This window comes from Chanos chanos, chromosome 1 (genome assembly GCF_902362185.1).
Source record: "Chanos chanos chromosome 1, fChaCha1.1, whole genome shotgun sequence".
NCBI lineage: Eukaryota > Metazoa > Chordata > Actinopteri > Gonorynchiformes > Chanidae > Chanos > Chanos chanos.
In genome coordinates, this window is record NC_044495.1 from 16,391,565 (window position 1) to 16,409,193 (window position 17,629).

General features: G+C 42.1%; 1 protein-coding gene across 1 annotated transcript in view; it reads left to right on the top strand.

Annotated features, from left to right (window-relative positions):
- dock4b (dedicator of cytokinesis 4b) overlaps positions 1–17,629 on the top strand; it is a 72,266-nt gene that overhangs the window by 3,331 nt on the left and 51,306 nt on the right. The window contains exon 2 of the mRNA XM_030777304.1: positions 17,212–17,295. Within this exon, the coding sequence (XP_030633164.1) occupies positions 17,212–17,295 (84 nt within the window). The remainder of the gene's footprint in view (positions 1–17,211; positions 17,296–17,629) is intronic.

Genomic DNA, 17,629 nt, shown 5'->3' on the forward strand with positions numbered 1-17,629 from the left:
GTCAAATTGTTATAGTGACATATTTTTTGGCTCACAGACACAAAATCTTCAAATAGTTTAATTTACGCACAAATAGATATGTTAATAATTAAACATGTTGTGTTGTTGTTTTGAAATGAATTATTCTTATTCATTTTATTCTTGAATGTAGCTTTTGAGTTGGAGGGATCCGGTTCAGAAGAGCTCACATCCTTGCAGGGAAAATAAGAGATCTTTTGTGTTTTCTGGCAATTGAGGACATTGTGCATCTCCAACGTGACTGAATTTGGGGTTTATTGGTTTGAGTTAAAGTGTAACTGTGATTGGAGTTCACGCTTGCACAGCTTAATTGCGCTGAAACATTTTTTATCCAAAGACAAAGTAACATCTGAGGCGTGATGTCGACTAGCAGACAGGGAGGGGAGAGTCATTGGTCAGTTGTCGCCACATGTTACTGTAACTATAGTGATATAACCATACTGCTGTATTTAAAGACTTAAGGACATGAACTGAGACATAATGAAGAATCGAAAGTGCTTCAGTCTTATGAATTAGATACAGATGAACTTTGGGCAATTTTTGTATATTATGTCATTTTTATATTATACATACAAATATACAATTATTTATCTCTATGCTTTTATCACACATGCGCGCGCGCACACACACACACACACACACACACACACACACACATGCAAAAGTGTATAGATAAGGACCTATAGCCTGTACTCGTTCAGAGTGTATGACTTGCCTTAGATGGAAGTCATCATTTCTGTGGAGTGAAAATTCCACAGCCAGCTGCAGTCGGGATCTTTCTTTATTGATCACAGTCAGTCCACACCCTGACCCGGAGGGTGACCCTCTGCCTGCATGACCTTTGCCACCAGGCTCGTCAATCTGCCTGTAATGACATTTCATTTTCATTGCGCTGTAAGTTGAGTCCCGCTGTAATGAAACGCAGCGTGATGCTGTAATAGTGCATAATTGATGTTGGGGAATATGCCACTACACATGCTGTGAGGGGAGTCAGTGTATGTATGCGTTCTTGTGCATGCATGTGTGGTAGCTATTCTGTTTTCATCTACATGTGTGATCTATAGGTATATTATGTGTGTTTGTGCACATGTGTGATTTGAATTGTGCAAGTTAAATATTGAAATCTAGCATATGTTTGTGCATATCAATGCAAGGTATGTATGTTTGAGCTTTGTGTATTTGTGGGAGTGTGTTTATGTGTATGTAGGTGTGTGTATAGGTATGGGTGATGATGTGTGTTTGGAGAGAGAACCACAGACAGCCAAAGAACCAGCTCCTACACATCACAGATTGCCTACCCCTCTTTACTGTTGTTCTCCTCAGCCTGACTGGTAGTAATCTGAATTTCTCTCTCTCTCTCTGTCTCTCTCTCTGTCTCTCTCTCCCCTTTTCCTCTGGCCCTCTCTCTGTCTGTCTGTCTTTTTTTTTTTTTACTTATCTTTCCTTACTATCTCACCCACCTTCATGCCCACCTCTCTTTCTCTCTCTCTGTCTCGATCTCCGTCTCTCTCTTTCAGTTCTCTCTCACAGACAGACAGACAGACAGACAGACACAGATACAGACACAGATACAGACACAGACACGCACACAGACACAGACACAGGGTTACCACCTCAGAACTGAGGCTTATTCATACAAACCCATCATAAGAAAAGGCACACACACACACACACACACACACACACACACACACACACACACTTGCCAGATTCCTAGCCAATCCAGCAGTGTCTTTACGCCTTTCTATTTGGCTCCAGGTGCCATATAAGCATGGTTTCTTTGCAGTGGATGAGCCATAACCATCTTCATATTGGTTCCGTTTGGTTTGCCAAAGTACACTGTTGTCACCTAGATGACATCTATATTTTTGGTGTTGGATCTCAAGTTATCAAGCATGCTGTGTAAGAGCTGGCTTTTAGAGAAACAGAGTGATGTTATTACATTATCATTTTAATGGCTGTTCTGTGTTGGTCATGGACTTCTGTGTTGAGTAGTGATGATTTTGCTAGCTTTGTTGACTGTTTAATGAATACAAAAGTAAATAAAACAGGGCAGTCCAGAGTTGTTCAGGGGATGCCAGTGTCTACATCAGCCTCCATCATAACTTGAATCATGAAAAGAATCACCTTGCTGGAGTTAGAATGGTACTGAATTCTCTCATCTGGTTTTCATGGCCTTAATTAGTAAGTGATTGAAAAGTCAAAGTTAACTGTACTCGAAAATCTGCATACAAAACTGGCCTCCCAGGAGTGACAACACTGCATTGGATATCAACCTTGTGTCCCACTCTCTCAGATATACTCACTAACTCAGCAGCAGTGGAAACAGCCATTGCCCCAGCATCGAGGAGACGGTAGAACAGACTAGAGATCTCTCCATCTTTATCTGTTTACGCACGCACGTCAACCAGTGCTGACACCGTAGCCGTCGGGTGAGTGACAGGTCCCTCGACACTGTGGACTGATGTTGTCTCTACTGCTCAACATTCCATGTTTAATCCCGTGTAAGTGTTCTCTCAGTCTGAGTGTATGCTTAGCTCGTCAGGGTCTCTCCTTACCCTTCGTCTGACGGGGAGCGTTTGTCTTTGAGGAATAGTCCCAGAATTTATGCATATGTATGATGTCAATTTTTAAGCCTTTTTTTTTTTCATTTTTAAAAACTGATGCAGGATTTCTGACATGTTGTGAGGCACCTTAGAGTGTACGTGTCCATTCGAGTCTACTGATCAAAAAAGGTTTTAAAAATGTTTTTATACTTAATGTGCATGGCTGGGGATCGTAATTGCAAGTGTAAGCGTGAGCGTTAGCTGGTGCCCTGAATTTCCCTTCAAAGCAAGGCAGTAAAAAAAATGAGGAAATCACAGCACAAGGGTGAAGGCTGGTTAGAAATGATCAGTGCTGTGAATTCTGGTCTATCAGACAGCAAGTCAATGTCAAAAGTAAAGCCAAATTGATTCTACCCAAAATTGGTCCAAGAGAAAATTTTGACAGTCAGGAGAAGGGAACAGGCAGGTCTCCAGCCTGAATGTTACTGTCTGTCTTAAATTGCTCTCATGACAGTGTATCTTATCTGTTTGTATGCGCTGCCACTGGACAGGACCCAGTTGGAGGATCCCATGAGGCTGCTTACTCTCGTACCTGATCTTTCTGTACGCTCAGAGCATCTGTTCCATGTGACCGTTTCCCCACTAGGATTTTATGTACATTTCTGTCTGCCACTTACTTGCCGATGTAGCTGGATTAATTGGAGAAGTGGTTGGTTTCCTAGCAACACATTTATCTGCCTTGTTTGTTCTAATTCACACTGGCAGAAACTTCCTTCGTCCAACGGCTTGTTAAAAGTCCACAGAAGCAGCAACACGAACTACAGAACCCTGACAGTTGCGCTGTCAGTTACCGCAGCTCTGCGTCGTTAAGGACAAGCGCAGCCCTCCCTCGAACGGGATGGGGGTCATTTCCTCAGTCCTAAAACTTTATGTTGCGGCTTCCTTGCATGAGAGAATTTTTCGAAATTCTAGATTGTCATGTGTCAGATCACGTACACTGTTTCCTGAATGTAACTTTGATCTAATGCACACGAGGGATGATTTTGATTCAGGTGAAAGTAAGCCACTGAAAAGCTGAACTGCAGATGCATTTTTTATAGGATTTCTTGACTTCAGGTGATTTTGTGAATGGAGAAGAGTTCTCACGCTTACATTAGATTGTGAATGACGCATGCTTAGCATTCTCATAAAAGCTCCACTCTCTTCTGTTTAAGAGGAACCATCTTCTGGCTCTTGCGGCCGACTCTGACCCCATCTTAAGTTCTTTCTTTAATGTTAGCAGTTTTCTCTTTATCATGGGAACATATTTGTAGTTATGCGTCAGTAATACAATATCAAATTAACCATTAGTTAAACAGGTTGGAAATTGGTGTTAAACACTATTCTTAGGTCATACACATATTTGTACTGAGGGAGCTCACTGTGTTAGTGGCAGGACAGTCTGAAACTGCTGCCACCCTTTGGTATTTGTGTGTGTGTGTGTGTGTGTGTGTGTGTGTGTGTTTGTTTGTGAGTGTATATTGCTTGTGTGCATGTATTCAACTCCCTCTGCCAATTTCTGCCTGGGCTCTTTATATGGCTTCCCCCCCTAGGGTCTACATTCAATTCGAAGTGGCAAATGCTTCAGCAGAAAAGACTGAAATATATCTCCTTTGTCTGGCTGAGTGGTTTGAATGCACCGAGGTCAGCCTTCAGCACTGTAAACTAATGCTACTCTTACAGCAACAGGAAGCATGATGTGTGCATGCATGCAACCCCCACCACACACTCACACACACACACACACACACACACACACACACAGATAATCTTCATATATATATACATACATATATATATATATACATACATATATATATATATATATATATATATACACAGAGAGTGACTTAAGTCTGACTTACCCACTGCTTTGGTGAAGTGTGAAGTACAGTGTGTATCAGACTGATAGCATGTACATGTCAGGTGGCAGGATAAAGGTTGTCATTTTTCAAAGACAAAGATGGTGAAGTTAGCTGTGATTTGATAAAATCCTGTTCCATTAATGGGAAGTCAGTGACGTTTAAATGAAATCCTTACCGAACTGTCAATCGATTCCCAGCTATGTAATAGAAGTCAATCCACAGTTATAGCCCTTGACCTACTCGTCATCACTGTTTCGAGGGATGATCGTGTTTAAATGAGAGAGAGAGTGAGGGAGTCAGAGAGAAAAATCTGACTAAGGAAAAGACAACAAGCCAGCCACGTTTTGTGTTCATGCCTCAGTGGTTTGAACCCTTTTGTCACCGTAGTTTCTTGCCCAGAGAGGTTCACAAAATGAACGCAGATGCTAAAAATACTGAGACTCTGTTGGGGCGTACTTTGCAATGCACACGTGTACCATAAAGCACAGTCTACTAATAGCCTTATAGGTTTTGTTGTTTCCAGGGTGACAGTGTAAAAAATTATAACAAATGCTATTACACGCTATATCCACCCTTAAACACAGACTGGGGCATTCCTTTCATTTATCAGGATTATTAATGATGAATGTGAAGCAAATGATATTGAAATCAGCACTCGTTTTTCTTAGTGGTACAGGACTGTTTGCAGATAGCAGTGAAAACTCTGTTTTGGATTTTGGCCATAATCCTCTTTGAACATGTTGGTCAAATTCAGCACAGGGCTTTCATCATATTTGCCACTAAGGAACATCTTCAATAATGCACAGCTTTAATAGACCCTGCCAATGCATAGACAGTCCCTCCTCTCTACCTATACCCCACCCCCCCCACCGTTAAAGAACAGACTTACACAAAAGGAAAGAGGGTTTTATCATCCTCTGGAGAACAGAGTTGGATTTCAGATATATGGAGGCACTTCCATCTCAGAAAGAAAGGATGATGGCCAATGAGAGATTTTGTTGAACAGCACAACATTCACTCTGACCGTGAGTGCTATGGTATTTATTTATTTATTTGTTAAGGATGAAGAAGAGAGAGTTTAGTTCACAGTAACATTCTCTGAAACACTGAAGCCCATTAGTATGTTTGAATCTGCCCCATCCCCCAAATATCTCAGCGGGCTCCTCTAAGAATGGAACACCATTTCCACAAATGACACCGCTTCAGCATTTTGTACTCTCTGCTCACTCAAGACAAAGAGTGTGTGAAAACAGGGATTTTTATTTTTCTCTTCTCTTCTCCTCTTTCCTCTCCTCATCTCTTCTCCTCTCCTGCTTTCTCTTCTCTCTCTTGCTCTCTCTGTCTCTGTCTCTCATCTCTCGTCTTTCTGTCTCTCTCTCTGTCACTCTCTCTCTCCCTTCCTACCTCGCTCTGATGCTGAACATGTTATTCTAGACTTTATTTAATTACAGACACTTTTAGAGGGTGTAAATGGTCGCTGTTGACCTAATTCAGGGTGGAAACTGGGACGTGTTTTTTCTTTTTCTTTTTCTTTTTCTTTTTTTTTTCTTTCCGACCTCACTTGCTCCACTCAATCGATTTTGCACGTATGGAACCCAGCATGAATAAATTAGCTCAGATTAGCCAGTTTGGCTTTAGTAGCTTCAGTAGCAGTCTCCAAATTATCCAAGAGAGAGCTGTGTTCATTCAACCAACTGAAATACCCAAGTCACTCAAGTCTTGTGAAGGAATACAGATAACACTTTCATTACACAGTGTTAATGGAAAAGCCCCTCTTAGGAACATATTATGTGAAAGTGCTATTGTTCTAGCTCATCAACTGAAGGCGCCTTGGGAGTTGGGTACACTGCCACTACAGGTCAGTTTGCTATTCTGAGGGAGTTGTTGGTAGATAGAGATGGACTCATATCACTAACAGCCTCATCAGGTTGAGCTAGCCCCCGATAAAGCAGATGTTTTTCCCACTCATCCTCATTATAACAGAGTTTTTGAACTCCTTGAGCTTTTGTACTTGTGTGTGTGTGTGTGTGTGTGTGTGTGTGTGTGTGGGTGTGTGGGTGTGTGGGTGAAGCCGTTCCTCGACCCTGGGAATAATCCGTCATGATCCTTGCATGGCATGTGGAGTGCAGATCAACAGCACAGGCATCTGAATCCCTCAGCCTGTGCGGAATGTTAAACCATGAGTGGGATCCCAGACTCTAACACTCCAACTCCATTCCAATAAAACCCAACAGAGTTTCACAGGGCTGAACTGATCTCACATTCAACTTATTTCTTCTCAAAATCGCTTGAAAACAATATTTAATGAGCATCAAGCAAATAATAAATATCAAACAAACACGAACGCCTTTTCATCTGTTGGGCTTGCATTGACAGGCTGTGTTTAGTGTGACTGCCCAGACTTATATTTTTCTATATTATCTGTCATTGTGTTTCTACACCTGTGAGTGCTATTTGATATCAGAAAGTTGTCTAGCAGATGAATGGAAGTTAGAGAGGGGGTGTGTAGTGTATTGATTCTTCTAAACCAAAGCAGATGTGGAGATTTGACATGCCAGTGGCCTTACCCCAGCATGGCAAAGGCTAACACATTCCCCACAAGGAAAATATAAGAGAAATAGCAGACATACTGCTGTGGTCCCTACTCTTTTTTTTTTCTGCACTTTTTTTTTGTTTTGGCTGCCTGAAAAATGAATATTTTTTCAGCACGAGCTGCTCTTGGACTGTCTGAACGGATTGCTGTGGTATTTATTTTCAGTTTGATGAAATTTTATACCACGCTTACATTGTTGCAGCACTGTTTCAGAGTCTACGTTACCAACTGTCATCCAGGTATATCAGCTAGAGTCATCTTGGTTGACACCACCAAAAGTTCATCATCATTAGTTAATTTTGTTGTGTTATTGATAGCTAAGCTTAGCTCTGTTTTCTCTGTGAGATTAAATTGGCCTGTGGATTGTGGCAAGAGTGAGTTCCATTAGTGCCACTTTTGTGTGCCGTCGCTGTTCTCGTCTTCTCGGTAGAATGAATACCTAATGCCAAAACAAACAAATACTGCTGCTGGCAGCTTCATAAGCAAGGCTATCGGATTAAGCTAGCAGGGTTAGCTGGAGCGTGGCAGATGATTTCTCTCTCTCTCTCTCTCTCTTTCCCTCTCCCCTCCCTCTCTTTCTCTCACTTACTTGCTGCTCACTGATGCATTGATGGGTAAATAGCAGCAGGGGTCTGGCACACTGTGATTCTGGAACTTTCTAGAGCCCCACTGCACAGCTAATGCACCTTAAAGTTGTCTCTCTGCCAAGCTTGACCTGCACGGTTCACCTCTCATTTCAAATCACAGAGCCAATATGTCACTAATTTATGGATTGCTACCAAACCTAAATAAGGCTGTCTGTGTGCTCCTCTGAAATTTTCTGCCGTTCTAGTCATGGCATATCAGAGTCCAGAAATAATTTGGTGGAAATTTCATGTAGGTTCTTAATTTCATGTAAGTTCCCAGTGTCAGATTTCCTCAAGTGTAGCTAGTTCTATGGTTTGACAAGCGATTTGTGACCAGTAAAGGAGACCCATTCACTCAACCAGCCATACTGTTTTACATTCACCCCAGCACATGCTGCTGACATCTTCCAGATCACCAGTGCCTTCCCAGTCTGTTGTGTACCATATGGCTGACTGACCAGTTCACATGACTAATTCATTCACCTGTTACAGTCCAGTTCCACATCAGTGGCCTCCATTTTGTGCAGTCCCCCACAGAGTGAGTCTTGATGTGGTTTATTTGTCTAGCTCAAGTTGGCCTCAGGCTTCATTTGTATGGATGAGATATTGTATGACACAGCCAGCCTGAAAGAACTCTCTTAGATGTTTTTCTGGTTTGCTGTTTGTTGTATCTCTCCTGTGTGTGTGTGTGTGTGTGTGTGTGCGTGTGTGTGTGCATGCACGTGTGTTCATGTGTGTCTTGGAGGTAGCACTTGTGAATTATAATTTTACACATTGTAAATTGTGAGGTTTGACTGAAATTGTAACATAAAGTATGCTCCAGTGAATCTCAAGGCTGCTACAGTGTAGGGTTAGTGTAGTATTCAGCCATCTGGGGCTTTATACAATAGGTGTGTGTGTGTGTGTGTGTGTGTGTGTGTATGTGTATTGGGATGTGTGTGCGTGTGTGTGTGCGTGTATGTGTGTGTGTGTGTGTGCACGCGTCTGTGTCTGTGTGTGCGTCTGTGTGTGTGCTCTGCTTAGTTGTTGTGCCTGTCTGTGTTACAACATTTTACCTATTCTTTTTTGCGGTTCAATGAAGCGAGGCAAGTTGGACTCACTGGACTCATGCTGCATTTTTGTGTGTATGGGTGTGGGTGTGTGTGTGTGTGTGCGTGTGAGTGTGTGGGTGTGAGCGAGACTGTCTGTCTTGTGCACCGAACCTGTACTGACATGAATCCTAAAGAGAAACCGAGACCCTCCCCTTACTGACTGCATGAGAGAGCAGCGTGGTCAGCATCCAATATTAAAAAAAAATGAATAGCAACATTATTGACTATCTGGTACTCAGAATATATTAAAAAAAATCACAGACTCTGTTTCTGCTTTGTATATGGGGATTTATACATGGAAAAAATACTTTTTCACATCTAGGATCGTAAGGATCATGAGGATGATTGTGGTGATATATATCCTGCTCTCCTCCCGTAGCCCTGGGTGATGACAGAGGAAGGGCATGGGGGTGTCATGAGACAGGGCACAGAGTTCTGACTGGTCAGTTCCTCTTACACTGACATTGGCTGTCTCAACCATTACATCACTATTTGGTCTCGCTGTTAGCACTTCCCCAAAGACTGATACATGGCAATTTACACAAGGTCAAAATATGGAACTACTCATGATGTTAGCACAAAGGGACTGGTTTCTGCCACAGAATGTGAAATGTGGGTGTGTTACTAGCTATCAGCAGACATGACACTGATTTCAGAAAAGATAGATTAAAACCACTTACCGTAGAAATAAAGTCCATCATATGTAACTCACAAGCCAAGGCGGAACATATCTATAAACAATAGTGTAGAACTGCAAATCATTTTGTGGCTTTGTAAGCAGCAGTGTATTTCAACACCAGTTTGGTACTTATTTTAAATTGTACCACATTTATCATCGCTGTCTATAAAACATTTGACAGTAAATCTTCTCAATAAAGTTTTATTTTCACACCATTTTTTTTTTGGTAGAATACATATTGTCTGTCACTGTCCCTGGTCTGTTTTTGGCTGTCTCAGTCTTTTCTGTGTCTTTGGGCCTGGAAGCAATGGCACTAATCATATTACGCGGTGATGCTTTGACAATGCCCTGGGGGACAATGGCTTGTGTGTCTGGGCTGGCAGGAGTTTAGTGCTTCTGAACACACACTGCCTGAACATTAAGGATGCCAATTTAACATTACTGCAAATTCCAGTGCACCGCTCATAGTGACCATATAGGGTATTACTTTGTGTTTTGAATATATTTGGTCTTTAATCCCAATCTCAGCATACACTGGGATTATACATAAATGTAATTTCAGTGAATGATGGTTAGTTAATAGCGACAGTGATTTAGCAGTGATCACTGTTGTGTGCTCCATATTAAAAGACACGGAACTGTAGTGAACCCTCTCAGTTTTTGCTGTTGACATTATTGATGCTGTTCCTTTTTTTTATTGTTCTGAAATATTGATTTGCCAGAGCTGTGATGGGGACTTGGTGTTCAAAAAGAAATGTGAAGATATAACATATAAATTTTCATCAGTTGAATTTCTGATTGCTTAATTTCATCTTATACACAGTTTATTGCATCAGTAGTTAGATAATATTCTATAATTATTGTTGACATTAGATTAACTTCATTTTAAAGAAAAGGGAAAAAAACCCCACAGATAAAAAGTGCCTCGGTTGTCTGTAGCAGTCAGTAAATAATGCCTCAGAAAACAGAATTTCTGTCTCCCCCGCAGATTGTCAGCATTCAACACTGATATGAATTTGCTCTGAAGGGAGACCTTGTTTCTGTGTTTCACCATCACTCAAGGCAGAAGGAGACAAAGTGATGAGAGAGACATTGTTCACCTGGTTGTCCTCTTTTCTGTGAGGTGGCATTGCTGTCAGATGGGAGTGCTTCCAATGTGAAGTCAGCTACTGCTGTCTGTCCTTGTAATAAACTGATACTTGCTATCTTGTTCCATACTGGAGGGTGCAGAGTAGTCTCTCTCTCTCTCTCTCTCTCTCTCTCTCTCTTTCATTCTTTCTCTATCTTCCATGACTTAACTCTTTTCGAGGTTGGTATAGTAACTCCAGGTTAGAAATACCAGACTAACTGCTGTAGAACTAGTAGTGGTGTTTGTGTTCTCTAGTGTTTAGTCTCTCCAGTAGTAAACAGACAAAAAGCCAGTGAAATGGGCAGGTGCATGAGGGGCAAAAATGAAACCAGAATTGATCTCACATGTTGTCCGTCTGAAGTGTTGAAAAGTGAAACTAAACATCCAACCATCCATTCATGCTGACGAGCAATTAATACACACACACAGACATATATATGTGTGTGTGTGTGTGTGTGTGTGTGTGTGTGTGCGTGTGCGCGCACATGCGCATGCATGCATGTGCCTGTATACCAGTGTAGCAGTACAAGCTGATATGTGTATTACACAAATTAGTTCCTTATGGACCTCAAAGCTGAAAAGTATTGAGTTGCACAGAGTTAATTACAGAATGATAACATGTCAGTTTAATTGTTAAATTTACTTGGGTGAACAAGCTGTCTTCAAGTATTGGTTTATATTAATTCTGATTATATTTATATGAACTAAACTTACAAGTGTGTATTCTGTAAACAGTTTTGAAGATTATTTAATACTACTCTGTTGCTGCAGTACTTGTGGCTACACAAAGGGTGTCATCCAAAGAGCCAACAGCCTGCCAGACTGAATCTTCACGTCCACTGTACGCAGATCTGTCACATGGCCATGAATGATCTGGCCCATCTGCCTTAGAGCCTTATGTGAAGCTCAGGAATCGGGAAAGTATGTATGAGTCTGTAGGTGTGAGTCAGGTTAGATCTCCCAGAAGCTGTCAGAAATTATTTATATTTGTTCAGATTATTCAAGGACAGATTTGTGACTGATGTAAAATGACATTATTATCATGGAAAATTTCCTTTGTTCCAGGGACATGCATGCATACTCACACAGTCACACATCTGGACTCTCACACACTCGAACACACACACACACACACACAATCAGATCAGGGAGAGAGAGATTATGCCACAGAATGAAGGGAAGTGGGTAGATTGGCAAATCTGACCTATATTCACATATAATATGAGTCTTGTATGCTCTCCTCTTCTTTGACCAGTAGTGTATTGCCATCTCTCTGTTTTCTGTGTGTTTTCTTTCGTGTGTGCTTCTGACTAAGACGACGTCTGTTATAAGCCTTTCAGTTCTCAGTGTTTGGTTCTTCTTCAAAGATTTAAAGGGTTACGTCACCATCGTTACCATTGTAGTTGATGCTCATGTTTTAATATGAATCGGTTTTCCTTTCCCTTTGTGAAATGAACAGAGAGAGAGAGAGAGAGTGAGAGAGATGCCCTGAACGTATATATATATATATATATATATATATATATATATGTATATGTTATGCTGCTACAGGGTGCTCTGATCCATAACAGAGATGGGGGTGGGGAGAGGGAGATAGATGGTGAGGGAGAGAAAATAATGCAGAAGTTATGGAGGGAGAGAAGAAAACAAGTGGTTAAGTATTGAGCCCTCTCACAAGAGGTCCTCCAGTGTTCAATAGAAGGACACACGCACACACACTTCTCCTCTGGAGACCTGACTGAGAAATGATGAATCTTGCTCTTTCTTCTCTTTCTCTGAGGCCCCAGATCTCTGAGTTGGTTAATGATAAGGCTGCGTTTGGAGCAGTCGCTAAATTTGTCTTTGCTCATCTCTGCTGAATCCCGACAGTCCCCGCATCACACAAAAAACGTTATATGTGGCGTATCTAGAGGTTTTCAGTTTATTTTTTGGCATTGAAAATAAGGCCGTGAGGTTGTTCAGTCCACATACAAAAGCCCTGAAAGGCCAGGAGATGGGAAAAGGTACAATGAAAGCGTTCTCTGGCTCTCTGGGGAGAAACTGACTTTTCCCTGTTTTTGTCCAGCTGAGAGTGTGTGGAGACACCACGGAGGTCTTCATTGTCTGCTCTATCATGTGGACGGGTGGAGGGGCGTTGACAGTCGAGAAAGCCTCTACCTGATAAAAAAAAGAAAAAAAGGCTCTTGTGATTTGAAATGCGTGACTGTAGCATTAAAGGAGGCTGTTCATCCCTTGGTATCAGCATTGTTAAGGCGAAGCTCGCTGAAGCATGCTGAGGCTTCTCAAACCTCTGATTTGTACGAGACTGAAAGGGCATGCTGTCTTGTGCCATGTCCTGTCAGTTCTTATGAGTACTGTGGACACATATGATGTGCCCAGCACTTTAGTGAAATTGCTGAGTCAAGTCTCTGGATCTGTAACATTTCAGAGAAAAAAAAAATTCTTCAAGCGGTAGAATTATGCATCCGTTTCCAATGTTTGAGGTGGTGCCCAGCTTCCCTGCTTATTGGATTCAGTGAATTGCAGTGTAAACACGGTGGAATGTGAACATTCTTATGACCTTGCTTGCGGGTAGCAATGTTTTAAACTAAAGAATGTCACAGGACAAAGTCTAATCATATTTTAAGCCACTGCTAAACACATCTGTGTGTGTGTGTAAGTAAACAAAAGCTTTGGTTAATTTGTATACATAGCTGAGGACATACTCTGTCTTTGTGTAGGCCTAATGAATGGTGTCTTCAGTGAGTGCACCATTGACACATTCGTACCAAGAGCCCTGGTACAGAACCACAAGCTCCAACCATGAAGCCACACAAGAGTCAATGGTCTGTGAAAGGAGCGATGGATACAATTGTGACATGACAAAGTTTGCATTATGACGTCACTGTGGTCAAGACGGAAAGTGAATGTAGAAATTTTTGTGGGTTGGATTCTAAATTCCATGAGCTGTTGAGGAAAATATGAGGGTTTAAATTCAATGAGAGAAGAATGAGGATAATTCCCCGGGCTCCAGTATGCAAAGAGGAGGCGGGGCCAACAAACTGCACGCTCAGTATCACTTACCACTGATTGACTACATAGCAGCTTTTGTGTCCCAACCACTACGTATTCCCCTTCCTGCTACATCATTTATGAGATTCTGTATATCCTAGAATGTGTTGAGTGGAACTTCAAACAGGCATTAATAATTCATGACTCTTTTTTTTTTTTTTTTTTTTAGTGGAGAGACCAGTAGACCAAGCATTACCCACTACACATTTACGCATTAATGTGTTGATGAATAATTAATGTATTTGCGGGTGGATTACTTGTGTATCTTGTTGTCAGATCACACATCAGCATGAAGGGTTGACTAGTGCCTTTAATGAGGTTAAAAGCACGTTTAAGTGCCCTTATGAACTCTATTTGCAGGCGCGCGTGTCTGTACATACAGTTTTTAAATGTGAGTCGACAGACAGAGAGAGCAGTCTGCAGAGAGAGTCCAAGCAACTTTTCTCTTTCATTTTTAGCATTTCTTTTTTTAGACGCAATGAAGGCAGTTCCTTAAGCAGTTCTGTGGAACCCATTGTCTTAATTTCACAGTGTCAGATTTTAAAGACTGGGATTTCAGTGCTTTAACGGTGTAGAAAATAGCACTCATTATTATTGTTTTTTTTTTTTTTCAGCCAGTTGAGAGACTCATTCTTTTACTCATTGTGGCGTGTTGTGCTTTGTGAGCATTCTTGGAGGTTTCTTTTTGGATGACTTGCACAAACGTGGAGAGGCGTAGTGTGATATACATGTCAGTGAGACTGAGCCTCAAAGCCCAGCACCTATGGGCCCATCAAAAAACACTCTGTGCTTCTCCCTAAGCCGCTTACACAAACCAAGTAGCCTCACTTGACAGAGTCTGCAGTCCAAGTGGCAGCCTAAACCAAATCTGGAGCTAATCCATACATACTTTCTCTTTTTCTGTGCGTGTGCATGTGTGTGTGCGTGCGTGTGTGCGTGTGTGCGTGTGTGTGTGCGTGTGTGTGTGCGTGTGCGTGTGTGCGTGTGTGTGTGCGTGTGTGCGTGTGCGTGTGCGTGTGTCTGTGAGGGATTATCTGAAGGTGAGAGTGTGAGAATGTATTGCTCCAGTGTGCAGTAAACCCTGCCGTCACCTGCTGATGTTCTGCTCTGCATCTTGCTTCTTAAGCAGGAATAAAGGTTTGTTTATTGATTACTGATTAAAAGCTGACTGGGATTAAGAAGCTGGTTAAACCCCCTCTGAACCTCAGAGAATGTTGATTCGGAGATTCTGTCAAATTTTAAGTAACCAGCATGCTGTGTGTTTGAAACAGGCCACTGATAAATTTTCAGTTGGTTCTAACCCTCTGATTAGTTGGATCATGGAAATGAGGATGATGCAAATGATGTATTTTATGTCTTAGTAGGCACCCAATCTTGACAATTTTTGAGCATTCAAAGGTGCTTTATCAGAGTAATTTTAGGTTGCGCAGTAAGTATGGTCGACTGTGCTAATTCTCTGTGTGTTTGTATGTGTCTGCGTCTATGTGTGGTCCTCTCTCCAGTCTGATGCCTGTGAATAGAGACAGCAGTTACACTCAGGTTACTGTTGTCTCAGTGTCTCTGTTTTTCAGAACACACTGCTATGCCTCTCTTCTGTCCTCATTGTCCCCCCCCCCTCTCTCTCGCTCTCTCTCTGTCTCTCTCTCTCCCTCTCTCTCTCTCTCTCTCTCCCTCTCCCCTCTCTCTTCTCTATCTGTCTCTCTCTGTCTGAATGACCTGGTCAGGATTTATTGGCAAGTGCCCACCAGTAGACAAGTGTCACACTGTGTCAGTTCTGGCCAGTGAAGGGGTACTGTTGAGGGGAAATGACGTTCTAACTGGGGTCTCAGCCATGTGTGACAGGTTCAGCAATGAGCAAATGAGTCCACACTGGACCTGACAGACGTCTCTCTCTCTCTCTCTTTCTCTCTCTCTGTTTTGTGTGTGTGTGTGTGTGTGTGTGTGTGTGTGTCTGTGCAACTGAGCTTGTTTTTAGTGGTCCCAATCTGTCGAGAGTAAGGTCGATGTCTGTCTGTCTGTCTCTCTCTCTCTCTCTCTCTCTCACTCCCTCTTTTTTTATGTGTCTGCGTTTGTCCTTTTTTGTCAGTCATACTCCTACTTCCCTCCCTTGGGAGGTTTAAAAAAAAGACGCAGTTCCCTGTTGAGCGAACACCTTTCATGTCCCAATGTCTTTGGCTGAGTGCCACTCAGCTAGCAGCCAAACAACAGCTGGCCTATGGATTGCTGTGCAGGATTCAAGCACTGTAAAAAATGAACTTCAACTTGAATAATTCAGCATATTGCAGCTGTAAACTGACTTTTATTATTCATAACTTGGACCTACTTTGTTATTTTGGTTTCAAATTTCAATTTCAAATTCATGAATGATGTGAAAGGGAGAGAGGGAACAAGAGATACAGAACAAAAGGAGAGAATCAGAGAAAGAAAGAGAAAGATAGAAATGAAAGCTTAAGAGGGCAGGGACAGTTTCAGTGACCAGAGAATGACGGATGAATGAGACAATATGATTGAGTCTGCAGTTAGAATGATGAGCAAGGTCTTTGTCTCTTGTGAATTCACCAGCCAGCTCAGCCCAGCTTAACACACCCATAGTCCTTTTAACAACAGCCCAGAGATGGGATTCTCAAATCAAGAGGTCAAATCAAGTGCTCAGATATACTGTGTGCCATACCTTGTTTAAACCCAGTCGTGCAGGGAACACATAAATCCATGAGGTGCAGGTCAACAGTGCCAGTTAGCCATCATTCCCCTGCAGAACTTTTTAAGGGTGCGAAAAGGAGGGCTAAGACATCCATGGAGTTAAGCTCTAGAGTTAAGTTGCAGATAAGTTCTCTCGTAATTGAGCTTAGAGTGCAGGGCTTTAATATAGCGAGGTTTTCCCTGCTCTCCGCTGCTTCCTCTTCAGATTGTGTGTGTGTGTGTGTGCGGGCGTGCATGTGTGCACACGTGTGTGTGTGTGTGCAAACACATTTCAGCGTGCCAGAGAGCCTTGTTAAACTTATTTGGTGTTTTTTTTTTTTACGAAAGCTCAGGACAGATCCCTAGCTTTTATCCTTCTTTCACTTAAACATACATCCCTCAGGCTTCTCCATAAAGCAGCCCTGCCCCACAGCAGAAACACAGCCAATAGCGCTCAGCTGTTGTCTACATACCCACCAACAGAGCCAATAACTCTAATATCTCTAACTCTAATAACTCTAATCCACTCTAACGTAGACAGTCACTACTTACCGTCAAAGAAACGCACACCATCACAGCCAATTACTCTGTTATGTCATGAAACTACTGATCAGTACAATAAATTAAGCTCCCCCAGGATGTCCGTGGCTGTGCACAGCCTTTTGGAGAAAGGCCATAAGAATGTGCTTTTTGCTTTTTGATTGACAGATGCCAAGTGTCACAGTGTGTCAGTGTACTGATGCTTTCACTGGTGCCTTGACATGGCAGAAAGGCTTCGTATAACTTAAGAGAAATGTGATTGGAAACCTTGTTCACTGCTGAGTAAAAAAAAATTAGACTGATGCACTAATAGCACCTAATGTAAAAGACCTATGTGTGTGTGTTTGTGTTGCAGTGCTGGCCAGTTTCCGGGGAACAGTGCAGCATGGCTTGCCACTGGAGATTGGAGATACGGTGCAGATCTTGGAGAAATGTGAAGGTAATGCAAACTCTTTTACAACAACCTACTGAGAGTCTTAAAGAAATGCTCTGTCGACAGAGAGCTGATGCATCTGCTGCATCCACTGAAATAAATGGAAACTCAACAGCGGATTTCCAAACTCCCTCAGTGACATCGCTGTCCTCTTCTTCAGTTAATTGTCACTGAAACGTACCGGCTCCCTTTGCTTAACTCATGTTTCCTCTTGTTTTCATATGAAAGGCATGAATGGGGGGAGTAGGAAACAGAAAGTGTGTGCTGTTTACAGTTGGCGGTAATCACAGAATAGTTCAGCTACTTCATGCTCTCAGGAGGCTATTTGTGTGTGAGGCAT